Genomic DNA, 14,606 nt, shown 5'->3' on the forward strand with positions numbered 1-14,606 from the left:
AACATGGAGCAATTTAGGCGAATTTCATGGTTTTGGCACAACTTGGCTTAAAAATATGAAATTGTGTCAAAAAGACGCAATTGGCACAGCTGTTGTGCCCCTGCCACTGGCATGTTCCGTTGCGCTTAAAGGTGCAACCCTAGCAAGCTTCGCTGTGAATTTCCTGTAGAAGTGTAAATTACTGCATGCTTCTTGGCTTACTGTGATGATGGTGAGCAGGAACAAGCTTGATTACAGAACTTTTCCCATTTCGGCAATCAGGCTTGAAGCCTAAACTTTTCAGAATATGTGGGGCACTCGTGGTAGAGGCAACCCTGTTTTTTCTAGGTTTCTTGCAGAGCTCCGATTGAATCGCAAGCAGGCTTCTGCACAACTCCTGATGCCCATGCTGCCTGCCTGCCTACGCACTACAAGGGCGGGCCCAAGAATAGACGGAGAGGGGCGTCCCCCCTGCCCCGTTCCTTTAATGACCACAATCACAGCCACACAATGTTGCCCTGTTGCTCGCTGGAGGGTGCCTGGAGCAGCTGCGGGGGCACGCCCTCGCGCACGCCACGCTCGCGGCAGAACGTCCGCAGGTCCCGCTCGGGGGGCAGCGGCCAGTGGGCGGCCAGCAGGCGGCCGTATGCCTCGGCCGAGCAGCAGTACAGGCCCAGGGCGAAGCGCAGCGTAGGCTCACTCCAGCGCACGGAGGAGGAACCCTCCTCGCGCTGCAGGCTCTCCACCTGGTCCAGTCGGAGGAAGCGGCCCAGCCGCTCCGACTGGCGCGCCAGGGCCGTCTTGATCCGCACGCACTGGCGCTGCATCTCTGCCTGCTCCCGCCGCAGGTCGTCCGCCTGCTGGCGCAGATTGTCCGCCTCCTGCTGCAGCTGCTCATAGCTCTGGGGCCTGCAAGGTGGGGGGAGAGGTTGCTGAGTCTACCCACGGGGGAAAGCTCAATAGCCGGCTGTCTGTCACAAAATAAAAACCGTGAATCGCTTGAAAAGCAAGTTGCACTATCAAAAGTAAACGTTTGGCAAAACACTGTTTCACACCCCCAGTGCTGCAACAATTCAACAAAGCAGATGGCTCGGACGGACTCCAAAGTAGCATTTTGCAGCTGGTGCGTACTGAAGAACCCCTGGTTGCAGCTGTGCTCCTGTCACAACAAAGCTCACCAGGCGCCACTGCCCCTTTCATGCCTATCAGGAGAACACTATCAGCCATCCCACAAGATGTCATGCATTGTCCAAAGCGCAGCTCCCGTACATGTAGAAAAAAAAAGGTTCAGTCTCTCCAGCTGCATTTACTGACCCTAAAATATGCAAGTCTGCTGCATTAGGAAAATTGTCGCAAAAGACGCCAACACGTCCTCTTCACATATTAAAAGTTAAAAGTGCCCGTAAAATGCAACAATGGAGACATTTCCCCATTTTACGACCTCCTTGAAAGGGTGCACGTAGGGGAACCACAGAATTTTCTGTTCAGAACGTACCAGTTGCTTGCTAATGAGACAGAATAAAAAAGCATCTAAACTATGGTTTCTCAAAGTGGGTTCCGCGGAACCTAGGGTTTCTGCAGGCCACTCCTCGGGGTTCTGCGAGCCACTGATAAATTTTCCCTTGTTCCGGACTCGCCAAGTAACTTAAGTAACTTAGATGGCGAACCCAAGGTGCGATCAATCTAAGGAACCTCCATTACTCATGCTCGAGTGTCAGTAAGCACATCTCAGTGCATAACACAAAGGCGCGAGCTGCGCAATAAATCCCGGCAGCAGCTTGTAGCCAGCCACACTCCGAAAACGGGCCACGTGGTTAAGCTATTGCACTTGAATCTCGGCACTATATTACCGCATGCGCATTTCTCCTGTTTGGAAATTGGTGCCACAGCTTACACGCTCACGTAAAGTCGACATTCACGTGCAATAAATTCAAAAGCAAGCAAGCTTGCTTCCTTTTGAATTTATTACACATGAATGTAGCGTGAACGGAATGAAAAATGGTGATGGCGGGTTCCTTGGCACTTAACGGAGCTTAGCAGGGTTCCCTAGGACCAACATGTCTGAGAATCCCTGATCTAAACAGCTACCCTGGATGGCACGCGCATAGACATTATGCATAGACACTATGCATGGAGCATAGTGTAAACGGAGCACAGACACTATGCTCCGTTTCAGCTTTACAGATGCTCTTCAAGCAAGGAATTGTGATGCCAGCCAGTAACCATCCACTTGGTTGAAATTGAAGCTGAAGTCTTTATTTATTTAAACCGAAGAAGATACACAAAAGATACACAGGAAAGCGGATTGGCGCAGCATGGTGCAAATGGCACAGCGCCTCCACCCCTGCATGGCTATTGCATTAGTACATGCGAAGCCACTGGAATGTAGACAAGAAAGGGCACGGCAAAAGTGCACCACTATGTGGGGAAGCTACGCTCTGGTTGGACGTCCTGAAGAAAAATTGGGATTATGATTTGCGTTGCTGTATTTTGTTGCCTGCGAGAAAAGACGTCATAAGCTTGAATCACCATATTTGCACGGTTTTAAGGGGGGAGACTATCCTTGAACACTAAGTTGCTTGTTCCTTGAGATATCTGAATGAAATTTTCAGGGTTGTGTTACACCATGATCATTAGAAAAAGTGCCAAGTTTCATTGAGCTGTGCAGGTTAGTTCTCAAGTTACAAGAGTAGGTATATCAAAATGTTTCATACATGGGTTCCTTATCCCAGGCCTGGAGAATTAGCCAAGTGTGCCGGCACTATGAAATTCGTCGTGATGATTCTTCCCCTAGTGCTGTCCTGAGGGCATGAGGCAAGACAGAACCCTCTTTCTAAATTTTTCAGCAGAAAAATTTGTTGCTGATCAGACATGCAAATATGGTTTTTTATATTTTTACTATAAATTCCGCACACAAAATTTTGAAAAAAAGAAGGGCTTGCCTTGCCTTCGGAAATTTATTCAGGAACAGAATAAAAAAAGAAAAAAAGAAAACAATGTGAATCTGGCAAGAAGTTCATGAGATATTGCTGTGATTAGTAGTCACAGAAGAGAAAAAAATTCATTTACAGAAAACAGGCTTCCAAGGTTGTGCACACATTTTCAGGTCGAAACGCACCCCCCAGAATAGCTGGAGGAGTCTGTGTGCACTTTCTTCTTATATCGCTTTCCTGTCTTCTCTTGCGTCGTTTTGACCAGAAGCACATTGTTCACCGCATCAACTTCCTCACGCATCAGGAAATGCGTTGCCAAGTAAACCACGGACAACACTTCCTCCCTCGTCCAGGGAAATGCCATACCGGAGCCGGAGGCCACGGTCACCGAGGCCAATGCGCTCGCAACATCAGGTGTACTCGCAGCATTGTCGTTTTGTACACACGGGGCAGCAGATACGTTGCCAGAAGCGCCGATGAAATCATTGTTAGTGACATGCTGTGCCAACTTCAGTCTGGCCATGCGGACATTGATTGATTGATTGTAGGGTAGGGGACACGCGGGTAGAAAAATCGCCATTTTTTCGAAATATGTCGTTTTTTTTTTGTTTTCACTTGCATTATCATCTTTGACTATCCCTCTTCCATGGAGGAAAAATGAAAACGAAATACGAACGAGAACTTAGTGAAAATCGCATCTGAATGACACGCGGTGAGCCTAGAAATCACGCAATCCAGCCGATTTTCAGCAGTCTTTGAGAGTTTTTGCTGCACGGCAGCGCGGCTGGCTGCCATTTCAGTCACTTGAGAGACAAAGCCTTCTTCTCTCAATTAAACCGGTCGCCAGCTTCGTATCTCCGCGTAAAAAATAATAATAAAAAAAATTGCGCCCACCTCCCCGCGAAGGGAACCCTGTGTAGATGCGACGCATCGTGGGGTTCACTTGGTGTTTCCGTTGGATCGATTCTGAAATAGCGTGAAACGTGTCGGGAACGCGTATGATTATTATGTTTTATGATTATTATTATGTTTTATTGGCCAATCCTGGGGCGGTATTCTCGAGTTTTGTCCCTTTTGCGTCCCTTTCAAAAGTGTCCCTTTTGGCAAGCCCTGATTGGCTAAAAGCAAACAATCGGAAGTGACGTAACGCAAGCGCGGCAGACATACTGCCAACCCCCACTGCTTAACCGGAAGTACGTCACGATGAAAGGGACGCAAAAGGGGCGTTTTCAAAAGGGACAGTTACGAGAATACCGCCCCTGGTCAATCTCTCTAAGTGGTTGCTTGGGGCTTTGCTGTCGCAACAACCTTTGCTCCATCATTGTTGCTGTAAGTGGGAGCTTCTTTTCTTTTATTGCAAGTGTTAATCATTGCCCCATCATGCGTTGTATCAGTAGCATCTTGACGTAGTTTGAATGAGTCAAGGATATAAGGCGCGTTCGTAGCATTTGATTTTTTCTCGGTTTTGTGGCGCAGTGAGAAGAGCACCATGTACCTCGCGTTCCGCCCACAGGGTCGTGGGATCGAAACCGGGCGCCGCTAGCTATTATTTTTTTTTTATAGTGTGGGGGGGGGGGGGGGTGTGGACGGACAACGCCGTGTGGAGGGACAAGGCGAATGAATGAGATGCAGTCGCATCTAAAATATTTCTTCCCACTTGTTTTGAGAGCTCCCACTGGATATTTAAATCACGTGATGCGAAATCGGGACCTCCATTGGCTCTCGCCGCCATCGCCTGCGTCGTTCCGTTCGCTACTTCGCGCTATCTTTTCTATTTCGTTATCGTGTGTCGTTAACCATGAACGGTGAGAAGAAGCATGACTTTCATCGCCGCAAGTCCCGGACTTCACGCCCGTACAGGGAACGCGGAAGCGTCGCGGCATTGCGACGATTACGGCCAACGCCGGCACGACCGGCACGGTGAGGCCTAACGGTGACGCGCCTTCAAGCGCTGCGAGCGCGGCTCAACCAGGCGAGGCTGGTTTTATCAGTGACGCTATAAGCTTTGTAAGCGCATCGGAGAAGAAGTTTCAGCCTTCCAAGGCGGGGACACAGTCGGCAACGGGAGTGGTGCAAGCGCAGTTATCTCTGAAGTCTGAGTGACCTTGTGAGCGGCGCCATGTGCGCGATGTGTGGGAAGTACGAACTCGTCGTAGTTGAGGTCGCAAACAAGCGGAAGGGCCTCGCATCGGTACTGGAACTCAATTGCAAAAACATGGAGTGCCCTGCAGGAGTGGTTTCTTCTATCTACTCGTCGCAGCGCGCTGCCACCATGGGCCGCGGAGGCCGCAACCCGGAACTCTGCAGGGGAAGTCCCCGTGACAGTTTCGCCATCAATGTGAAAGCGGTACTCGCTGCACCCGCAATTGGCATCGGACACGATCAGCTGTGCAGATTTTGTGCCATTCTTGGTCTACCAAAACCACTGCACCAAAAGACGTTCCACAACATTGTCAAGAAAGTTCATGCCGCGGCCACAAAAGTCGTCTCTGGCAGCCATGCTAAAGCAAGGCAAGTAACTGTGTTGCAAACTGGTTAGACTGACGTCAGTGTGATGTTTTTACTTGGCAGAAACGAGGACACAAAAGTCACAACTGTGTTGGCACTGCCATTTCTCTCGACACTGGTCTCTGCCTGGATTTTGAGGTGCTGTCAAACTACTATCAAGATTGCAGCCACCCCCAAAAGCTTGATTAGCTAGAGGAGGAAGCGTGGCAAGCCTTTCATGCCCCTGTGTGTGAAAAAAATGTCGACTACTCATCCATGGAGACAGAAGCAGCACTGCGCATCTGGCACAGGACGGTATCGTACAACCTGTAGTTCACTGTAGTGGAGACGTCCACTGCTCTCATGGTGTTGTGGCTCAACAGGGGCTACACTAGCTTTGAGCAAGTTCTCCAAGAACTGGGAATCTTCCCTTCAGAACAACTGGTTAGACGAAGCAGTGCAAGTGACCAGCGGAGGATCAGGCAGATGTCTGCCAGGCTGACTGCTGAGGCTGGGTCCCATCGCTACAGCATGGTGAAACGGGCCTGTACCGAGGACTCCACCCGCAAGAGCCGTGAGGGTGCAACTTATGCAGCAGGAGCGTTCTAGTTTTAGTACCTCAATGTGGACATTTCAGGCTATATCCCCACCAAGTTTCATGTTGTTTGAGCAAGAATTTCTGAATCTGCCAAATAAATAAACTTTCAATTGCGTTTTTCTCAGTTTGTTGTTTTTTTCCGTTTTCTGAGTTTGTGCACACTTATTCCCACTTAAAAGTTGTTGTATCACGATGAAATTTTGCACAGATGTTCATTATAACACGTAGAGTGCACAAATCTTGTTCATTATGCAATTTGTGTCCTTAGACATTTCTGACAGTCATAAAACAAAAATATACAGAACAAGAAAAGGCACACTACCAGTGATTTTTTTTTTTTTTTGTGGTGAGGAAACTGAATATACGGCTTCTTCAGGTAGATTTGTGTGCACTCTGCAGTTCATAAGGAACCACCTAGGCTATTTTAAAAGTTCCAGAAAAATTTGTTACTATAAATAAAGTGCACAAAAAAGCCATTTTCATGCAAGCCATGCTGCGTAACATTTTATCCGGAGCAGCTATTCGAAATCTGATTGCATATATGACCAGAGGAGCTCAATCTTTACAAGCTGCGAAAATTTCAGCCTCGTAACGTTATTATTAAAAAAAAAGTTGTTTCGAGGAGCATGTCCCCTTAACACACCGACGTAACGCAGGCGATGATGATGATTGATTGTGGGGTTTAACGCGCCGACGCAACGCAGGCGATGAGGCGCGCCGTAGTGGAGGGCTCCGGATTAATTTTGAACACCTGGGGATCTTTAACGTGCGCCGAAATCTCGTACACACGGGCGTTTTTGCTTTTCGCCTCCATCAGAAAAGCGGCCGCCGCGGTCGGGAATCGAACCCGCGAGCAGGCGATGAGGCGCACCATAGTGGAGGGCTCCGGGTTTTAATTTTGACCACCTGGGGATATTTAACGTGCGTCGAAATCTCGTACACATCGGAGTTTTTGCTTTTCACCTCCACCAGAAAAGCGGCCACCGCCGCCGGGAGTCAAACCCACGTCCTCGTGCTCAGCAGCACAACGCCTTGACCACTGAGCCACCGTGGCGGGTGGCCATGAGGACAAGTTTCATGGAGCGCTTCTGCACACCAAATGCGTGTAGCGTCCTAAACTTCACTCCATGCATCATATCAGATCACGCAGTGATCTGCATGGCTACACGAAACTACTGAAGTATGAGTAGAACTTCCTGCTGGGCTATTTGGTGAGTAGCTCCCATGGTTTGAAGTGCAACGAAAAAACACAGACGGTGAGCACAGAGTAGACAGAACAGGCATTAACTTCCAACTACTTTATTGCACTACACATTTGCTTGTATTCCTGTAGAAATCGAGAGGGCAAGAAAGGATAGTAACACACACAGATGATAACGAAAGAGATGTTCACAGCCAAATACAAGTTGGTTTTATTCAAAAGATTCATAGTGCCCCCAGAACTTGTCCAGAAGCAAACGATGCTTTTTTCACTGAGAAATTAATCAACTGGAGTTTTCTGCCTTTGCTTTGTTTTTGACCGTATTTGTACCTGGCTCGTTTTCATTAACGGCAGAAAATAATCGTTTCGTCAAACACAGTGTTCGCTCAACAAATATGGTCACCTGAGACACCACCGTCGCTTTTGCCAATCAGCCAGTGTCGTCTGAGACAATGCCAAAGTGCCGCAGTGCTGTGCAGCTAAAACAAGCATAGTGCGCGCAGTGCCAACAGCACAGTGTGCATCGGTACTTCTACGTTTACGTGTACTTTTGTAACTTCCACTGTTTGTCCCACCATTCTTACTGATATAAGAAGAATGTGCCCTAAATTTAAGCACAAATAGCTCATTCGGGAAGCTTATAAGCCCTGCTAATTTGCGTTTACTTTTGCCGGTCTCAGCCAATCGCAGAGCTGCCACATATGACATCATAGGTTCTGTTGCAGGAAATGAGCTAGAGGTCGCATGGCCATTCCTTTTTATCCTAATCGTATAGTAGCTTATTTGAGTGAAGCTTACGTTAAAAGTGGTGTCAGTAGCATTGTAACAAGGCAATCTTTCGAATGAACCAAGCTTGTGTTTTGTCTGCATGGCCTTTTTAAAAAGGTGCCCGGCAGCTTGCCTGGTCGGCCATTGTAGTTGGATGCCCGTCATGGTGCACTCTTTTGCCGCGCGGCGGAGCTGGCGTCTGACACTACCTCCCTCACATTGTGGCCACACTGGGAAAAAGATTTGGCCAAAGACGGGTGCGTTTTCGGGAGATTTTTGTTTCGGTCGTACAATCGTACAAAACCATGAAAAATCAGGAGTCTCCTGGGAAATTCGGGAAACCTGGCAGGTATGCATTTGTTGTGCACTCTACATACAGGCTTGTGAAGGAAAGTTTGACATCCACCTAAATGCAGCCATACGGCTACAAAGGAAAGCTAACAGCTTTCTCAGAAACCTCGCAGTTGAAGAAAAATTCATCCTGGTCCAGGATTTAAACCCAGGACCACCACTTAACCGGACCATTCACTCTATCAACTGAGCTAACCAGGAGGCTAGCCGTTTGTAGCACGAGAGCAAACTGATCAACAACTCGAAGTGATGGACAGGTGTTAATCGTCCAGATTTAGGGGAAATCCCCAAGGTGGAGCAAGTTTCTGCGGCTGCATTGAGGTGGATGTCAAACATTTCTTCACAGAAACTTTCTCCACCTAGGGGATTTTCCCTAAATTTGGTCGAATCACTTGCTCTCTTTCTTATATATTATGCAGGCATGCTGAAGTACGTGAGCGATTGTAAAGACGGCCAAAAATTAACTAAAATGAGCAGACAAACGAACGAAAAGATGCTGTACAGCGAGGTTGAAGAAACAGGAAGAAAAAAAAAAGAGTGGTGGAATGCAGATGGCAGCATGGGGCTCTAGAGTCCTGCTGGGGAAGCGCGTGCAAGGTCTAATCGTAGCTTCGCAGACAAGCAGGAAGGAAACTGGAAAGCCCAGTGAGCCCCCAAATCACAAGCGAACCACACCTCAGCCATCTCACAGCCGCTAGCACTAATGGTGGAAAAAAAAAAAGTGCTAGAGTTCACAAACAAACCAAGACTAAAATGGCGGCACTATAGAAAGCGGCACTGAAGCAGCGTTCGCACAAAGTTGGGGCCATTTTCACACTTGTTGACCGCTGGGGGGACGTTGCGGCACGTTTGATTTTTTTAATATAATTTTTGATATTTTTGCTATGAATTAGGAGCTGATAGTTTCAGAAAAAGTAGTTTGTGACATATGCAACCCAAATATGTGGTTTTCCAAAAATCTATTTTTTTTCGCGATTTCAAAAGCCACATGCCCCCTTAAGGCAAACTTTTTTCACTAATTGCAACAGAACCAACTAGCTCAAGTGCAAACCTTAGTATTAATGGAGAACAGAAGAGTTTCATTTGGTGCGAACTGTGATGAGAATTATAAACATCTGCATTGCGGTTTGGACGTTCGCAGGTGCATTAATGACTTGCTCCTTTACTTTAAAATGCACCATCGTGTGTGAAACAGTGAATGTTAGTGAACAGAAGTTACAGCGCAACTCACTGCTCTTCGGGGTGAACACAACCAAACATTGTGGACAGAGCTGGGATTTTGTGTTCCACATGCTCACACAGTGTTTCCCGTCAGCCCACTTGCTCTCCAGGAGCGTGTGACCAGCACCTTTCTGAGACGCACAAAGGGCCAATCAATCAATCAATCAATAAATCAATCAATCAATTTATTAATATCTGAAAATTAAACATGGGGGTTATATACAGAGGGAGGTCTCAAGGTCAGAGACTGTAGTGGGACCTCCTACAACAACTCGAACAAGAAGCTTTGCCCCAAGTGAGAATGCTGTACAGCATCGGCCCCGGAAAAAAGCTACATTTGTCCAGAAAAATACGCGCATGCATTTCTCGCTGCACATCAACAGTGCCAGCCTCTCAGTGCCCGAATGGCCAACTGCCCCCAGCATTTTCCGTATGCAGAAAAAAGTGCCGAGCACATGAGCTGCATGCCTGCTGGCGCACTAGTAGCCCGCCAGTGGGCCTCCTCAGTGTGGCCTCCGAGCACTGACAATTGTGGTGTGTGTGTGTGCCCACGCTTCAACTGCACCACGCGGGCTGCCGCCAGACTTTCATGCGGAGGCTCAGTGGTCTGCAGTAAAGCCCCCTCACTGAAAGCTGCGCAGGCAGCCTCGAGATGGCGGTGCCATACAAAAACCCTCCAGTGCATGTATCGGCTCAGCGCGGCAACTGTCCACAGTGCCTGGCGCATCGTATCTCTGACTCGGTGCTTTTGCTTGTTTGCACTGCTCTGCTCCTTGTGTGGGATCTTGCTTGATGCCAATTGAGTTTGTTATAAAAGCACTTGTCTTTGGGCAAGCCAGTCAGTGCGTTTTGGACACAGCTCGAGAACGCTACTCTGTGCGGTTGAGTTGTCATGTTTTTGCAAATCAGTGTGCTGATGTATCATCATTTTTTCTCTACTCGCCGTGTATCACAAAGTTAAGTTTGGCCTTTGGCTCTTCGTCATCGGAACGGGGGCAACTCTCCTGCAGCCGCTTGCCAACGACGCTACCTCGATGGAATGGGTCCAGCTCATACGGCTCGCCCTGTAATAGCTGCCATCCACCTAGTACACCGACCCCATCTAAGCAGGCCGAATTAAGCTGAAATCAACTGAAGTCAAACTGCGCAGCTTCGCAACTTCACAAACCACCACACTTCTCGAGCAGACGGCTGGAAGCAACGACTGGCGGCAGCACTCACTTGGCTAGGAGGGGCGTCGCCCCCGCCACCCCTGACTGGGGTGTGGCCTTGGAGGGTACGGAGAGCGACTCCACTGACAGGATGACTGGCATCGGCGTGCTGGGCACCAGGGCCCTGGGGTCTGGCCTGCTCACGGGCACCAGGAAGATGGGGGGCGGTGCCGTGTTGGGCAGGCAGTTCACCGGCGGCAGCACTGCACAACGGGCATCCTTAAAAGCCTGGACGTGACAACAGCAGGACAAACTGGGCCACTGAAACATCAGCGTGTTCCGTCTCAATGTAGAGAAACAACATTGATTTTTTTTTTGTTACTTTTATGCAGCAAAAACCGCTTGGCAGTAAAATTTCAATAAATGAACATCGGAGAACATTTGCCCATTCAGAATGCCGTGTCCGAGGGGAAATTATTGGTAGCTCAAGCCTGGACTTGCCGTGAAGACACGGGGACGTCAGAGGCCATCGACAATGCAGGCACTTGGTGATGGTACCACAACACTTGCCTGTGCTCACTTTATTACGTGACAGCAATAGTAGGCTCACTGAGCGGTTTTCCTGGGCACCCGCAACTGCCGTGTTATCAGCTGCACTACAGAACATCCGCGGAAAGACATCCTCACCGCCAACCGGAAGCGCCGACTGCGGCTAGAAGCGTGCACCAGCCTGAATCTGGAATCGCGTGCAGCAACAATGGGAGTGTGCAGAGGAAAAGGCACGCCAGTGGGCTCACCGAGAATGATGGAGGGTGGAGAAGGGCGGAGGGCGGAGAAGAAAGAACGGATTCAGCAAGCACCACAATAGACCCTTTGCAAAAAGGTAGGCCACACTGAACGCTCAGCGGTGGCAACACTGGTGGTTAACACGATGATGCCATGATAAAGCAAGTGTCGCGCAGGAACCCCGTTGCACTTACGCATCTTGGCCCATCGCTTCACCATTCTGCACCTTCGTAAAGAGATTTGTTAGGTTATTTTGTATACGCTGCTAGTGCTCTTGTAGCATTATAAGGCACGATGCCCATGCACTGCTGCGTACCTCTTTGCAAGTGGTACGTTTACGTGCAGTGATGCTGGGCTAAAGGTACGTACAACGCGCTCCTTTAGCACCCCCCGTTTTAATTTGGCAATCTCCAGGGCAGTGCTTCTTTTTAATACACTATCTTGAAAGCTCCAAGTCACGTGCCAGCCACGACATGTAGGAAAGAGAGTTGTTTCGGTGAAGGGCGATTTTGAAATGTCTCGGCATTGTGAACCATAAATGCACTCGTCTTCCTTTTTTTTTTTTTTTTTTGAGAAGTGTTTTGTGGTACACTCAAACCTCATTATAACGAAGTTGAAGGGGACCCGTAATTATATTGTTATATCAATTATAACAGTTTACCACAGTATATGCTCAGTGGGGTGCACAACGATAAGCATGCAATGAAGTAGACCACCTTGCGCAACACTGTACCACTATGCAACCACACATGCTATAAAAATTGAATAGAAGACAAATACCTTGCTTGCTCAATGCACACTTCCTGTTTTATTGACCGCTAGACATAGCTGGAGAGAAGTCTGTGATGCCCCTTTGTTTCGGACATCGCAAGCGAAAGACTCCCATTTCAGCGGTGGCCACTGCGATGATGCCGTTTTCACCGTTGTCATGGGCACCGAGTAAACTACATAGAAAGTCAACCGTATCGAGTGCCTCCGACGACGTTGACACGTCGAACGTGTTTGCGTGGAGACCATGGCGTCTCCATCATCACTTGTGTCGGTTTGTCTGGTGACATCACCAAAAATAGCATCGTCGGTTGGACGTGAGGTCGACGCAAAAATTTTAAAACAGCCACGCCGAACGAGTGTTGAACTCCATGGAATACTTCATGCACGGCACCGTGGTCGGTTTTTTTGGGGAGGGGAGAGTAATATTGGTTTGTTATATCCACTGACAGGTCAGTTTTACTTCGTTACAACGAGGTTTCAAATGCATGGTTCTCTATGGAGATTTCTTCAAGGGTAATTTCATTTACTTCATTATATCCACTATTTCGCTATATCCCGCTACGTTATAACGAGGTTTGAGTGTACAGTTTAACGTGCGGATCATGACTGCCGAAGTTCTAACGTGAACATTCAGGCAGGAGAGGGGTGTCAGTGCAACCACAAAAATTCAAGCCTGCAGGCATGTTTCGCTATGCTTGTTTTAGCATTTCAACGGCAGTAAATCGTGAATGCTGTCTAGGACTTTATTCTTGTCTTTCCATTATGCGAATTCCGTTCTCTCAGGGTGTTAACGGTGCACACCGTGCAGCGACCGCGGCGTACTCGAACTGAATTAGAATCCTGCTTTTCTATAAATGTCGATGCAAGTACGAACCCCCTGACACATAGCACGAATTGTACTGCTTATGTGATACAGGTGGAAAGTACATGAAATGTTTAACTCTTGCATAACTTATTTGCATGTGTCCTATCACGAGTTTCTAACTGACATACACACGAAAAAAAGATTGGGCACAGCAATCAAGAGAGATGAGAGACCATATTTAACTGTCTGCAGGGCAACGAAAGTTTGTTTGGAGTATTTCGTGGAGAAAAGAGCAGTGTCTCTATGTATCTTTTCGTCCTTTCTGCGAAAAGTTTTAAAAGTTTGAATAGTCGCAAAGTGAGTGCTCAGCAAAGAACAGGCCCCTCGTAGTCCGTTCATAGCGGCCAGCCGCCACTACAAAGGGCGCATCCAATAAACACAATTAGAACTTGATGATTAAACAAGTAGGCAGCAATAAGGCTACTCGATCTTAGTAACAAATCCTGCATTCGTTTGCTGCTGTTCGTCTGACGACGGTAGTCCACGCTGAAATTGTAGGGTGTTGTAGGGTCTCTCAGTCAACGAGCTCCTCGAATAAAAGTCCAGAATATGCTGCTCTTCAAACAAAGAAAGAGCAGCAAGATTATTTTCCCACCTAGTTATACGAAAAAAATTCCCCGCATTTCCCCGAGGGGAAGAATGTGAAAGTGCGAATGCACGAGTTGAATTTGCGCGGTTCGGTAATGTTCGCGAAAGAGAGATCACACACACACACACAACTACAAAGAAAGAAAGATGCATTTATTCAGACACCTATTTGTGTTGTCGTTGTACTTGATTGCTAGAGCGGATCTCAGCTTTGAAATTTTGTGTCAGTACTCCTTTAAGCGGGTGCATTAGCCCTTCTCACGCCCGATTCCTGGCCAATCCCCCACGTGGGTATGTGCCATGTCAGCGGCCAGGCAGCGCGCGCCCATCTCCCCCCGTTGCTAGGGAAGACGAGGAGCGCGCGCACCCGCAGCTGTTGCTATGCGGACTACGGCGGCGGACGATTCAGGCTCGCTTAAGAAGTGCATTCGCACTTAAAACCACTTTACGAGAAGCGCATGCTATCATTACGTCGCGGCGGACGTTAGCTGCTCTGCGTTTGCTACATTTTCACTGTTTTCACTTCCTTCATAATGCCGGTGCACAGTGTTGCCGGCATGACTTACTGCTCCCCCGCTAGCGCTCGGGCCATTTTGCAAAGGGTCTAGTGTGCACCGACGTTTCTTTCTCGTTGGTGCTCACGATGATAAGCCGTTCTCTACGAGTGCAGCGGTGCATGGGCATGCTGCACTGATGTTTGATGCCCGAGCAGCAGCGCTGTTTCACCCATCATGGTGGCACACTTTATTGCAAGCCCCATAAAACATTGGCGATGATGATGATGATGGTTTGGATTTTTTTGGCGCAAGGCCAGCTGGGGCAAAGAGCACCAAACAAAAGTATATAAAAGAAACAGTGGCTACTAAAATGTGCAAGCCAGAATAACAGTAAAATCAATTAAAATTTT

General features: G+C 48.2%; 1 protein-coding gene across 1 annotated transcript in view; it reads right to left on the minus strand.

The window, feature by feature from the left end:
• Positions 1–428: 428 nt before the first annotated feature.
• LOC144175909 (uncharacterized) overlaps positions 429–14,606 on the minus strand; it is a 59,948-nt gene continuing 45,770 nt past the window's right edge. The window contains exons 5-6 of the mRNA XM_077704979.1: positions 10,760–10,952; positions 429–888 (exon numbers count right to left, since the gene is read on the minus strand). Of these exons, the coding sequence (XP_077561105.1) occupies positions 477–888; positions 10,760–10,952 (605 nt within the window). The 3' untranslated portion in view covers positions 429–476. The remainder of the gene's footprint in view (positions 889–10,759; positions 10,953–14,606) is intronic.

The sequence above is a fragment of the Haemaphysalis longicornis genome, unplaced genomic scaffold (assembly GCF_048455015.1).
Source record: "Haemaphysalis longicornis isolate Haplotype H1 unplaced genomic scaffold, Haemaphysalis longicornis Haplotype H1 scaffold_1, whole genome shotgun sequence".
NCBI classification, from domain to species: domain Eukaryota; kingdom Metazoa; phylum Arthropoda; class Arachnida; order Ixodida; family Ixodidae; genus Haemaphysalis; species Haemaphysalis longicornis.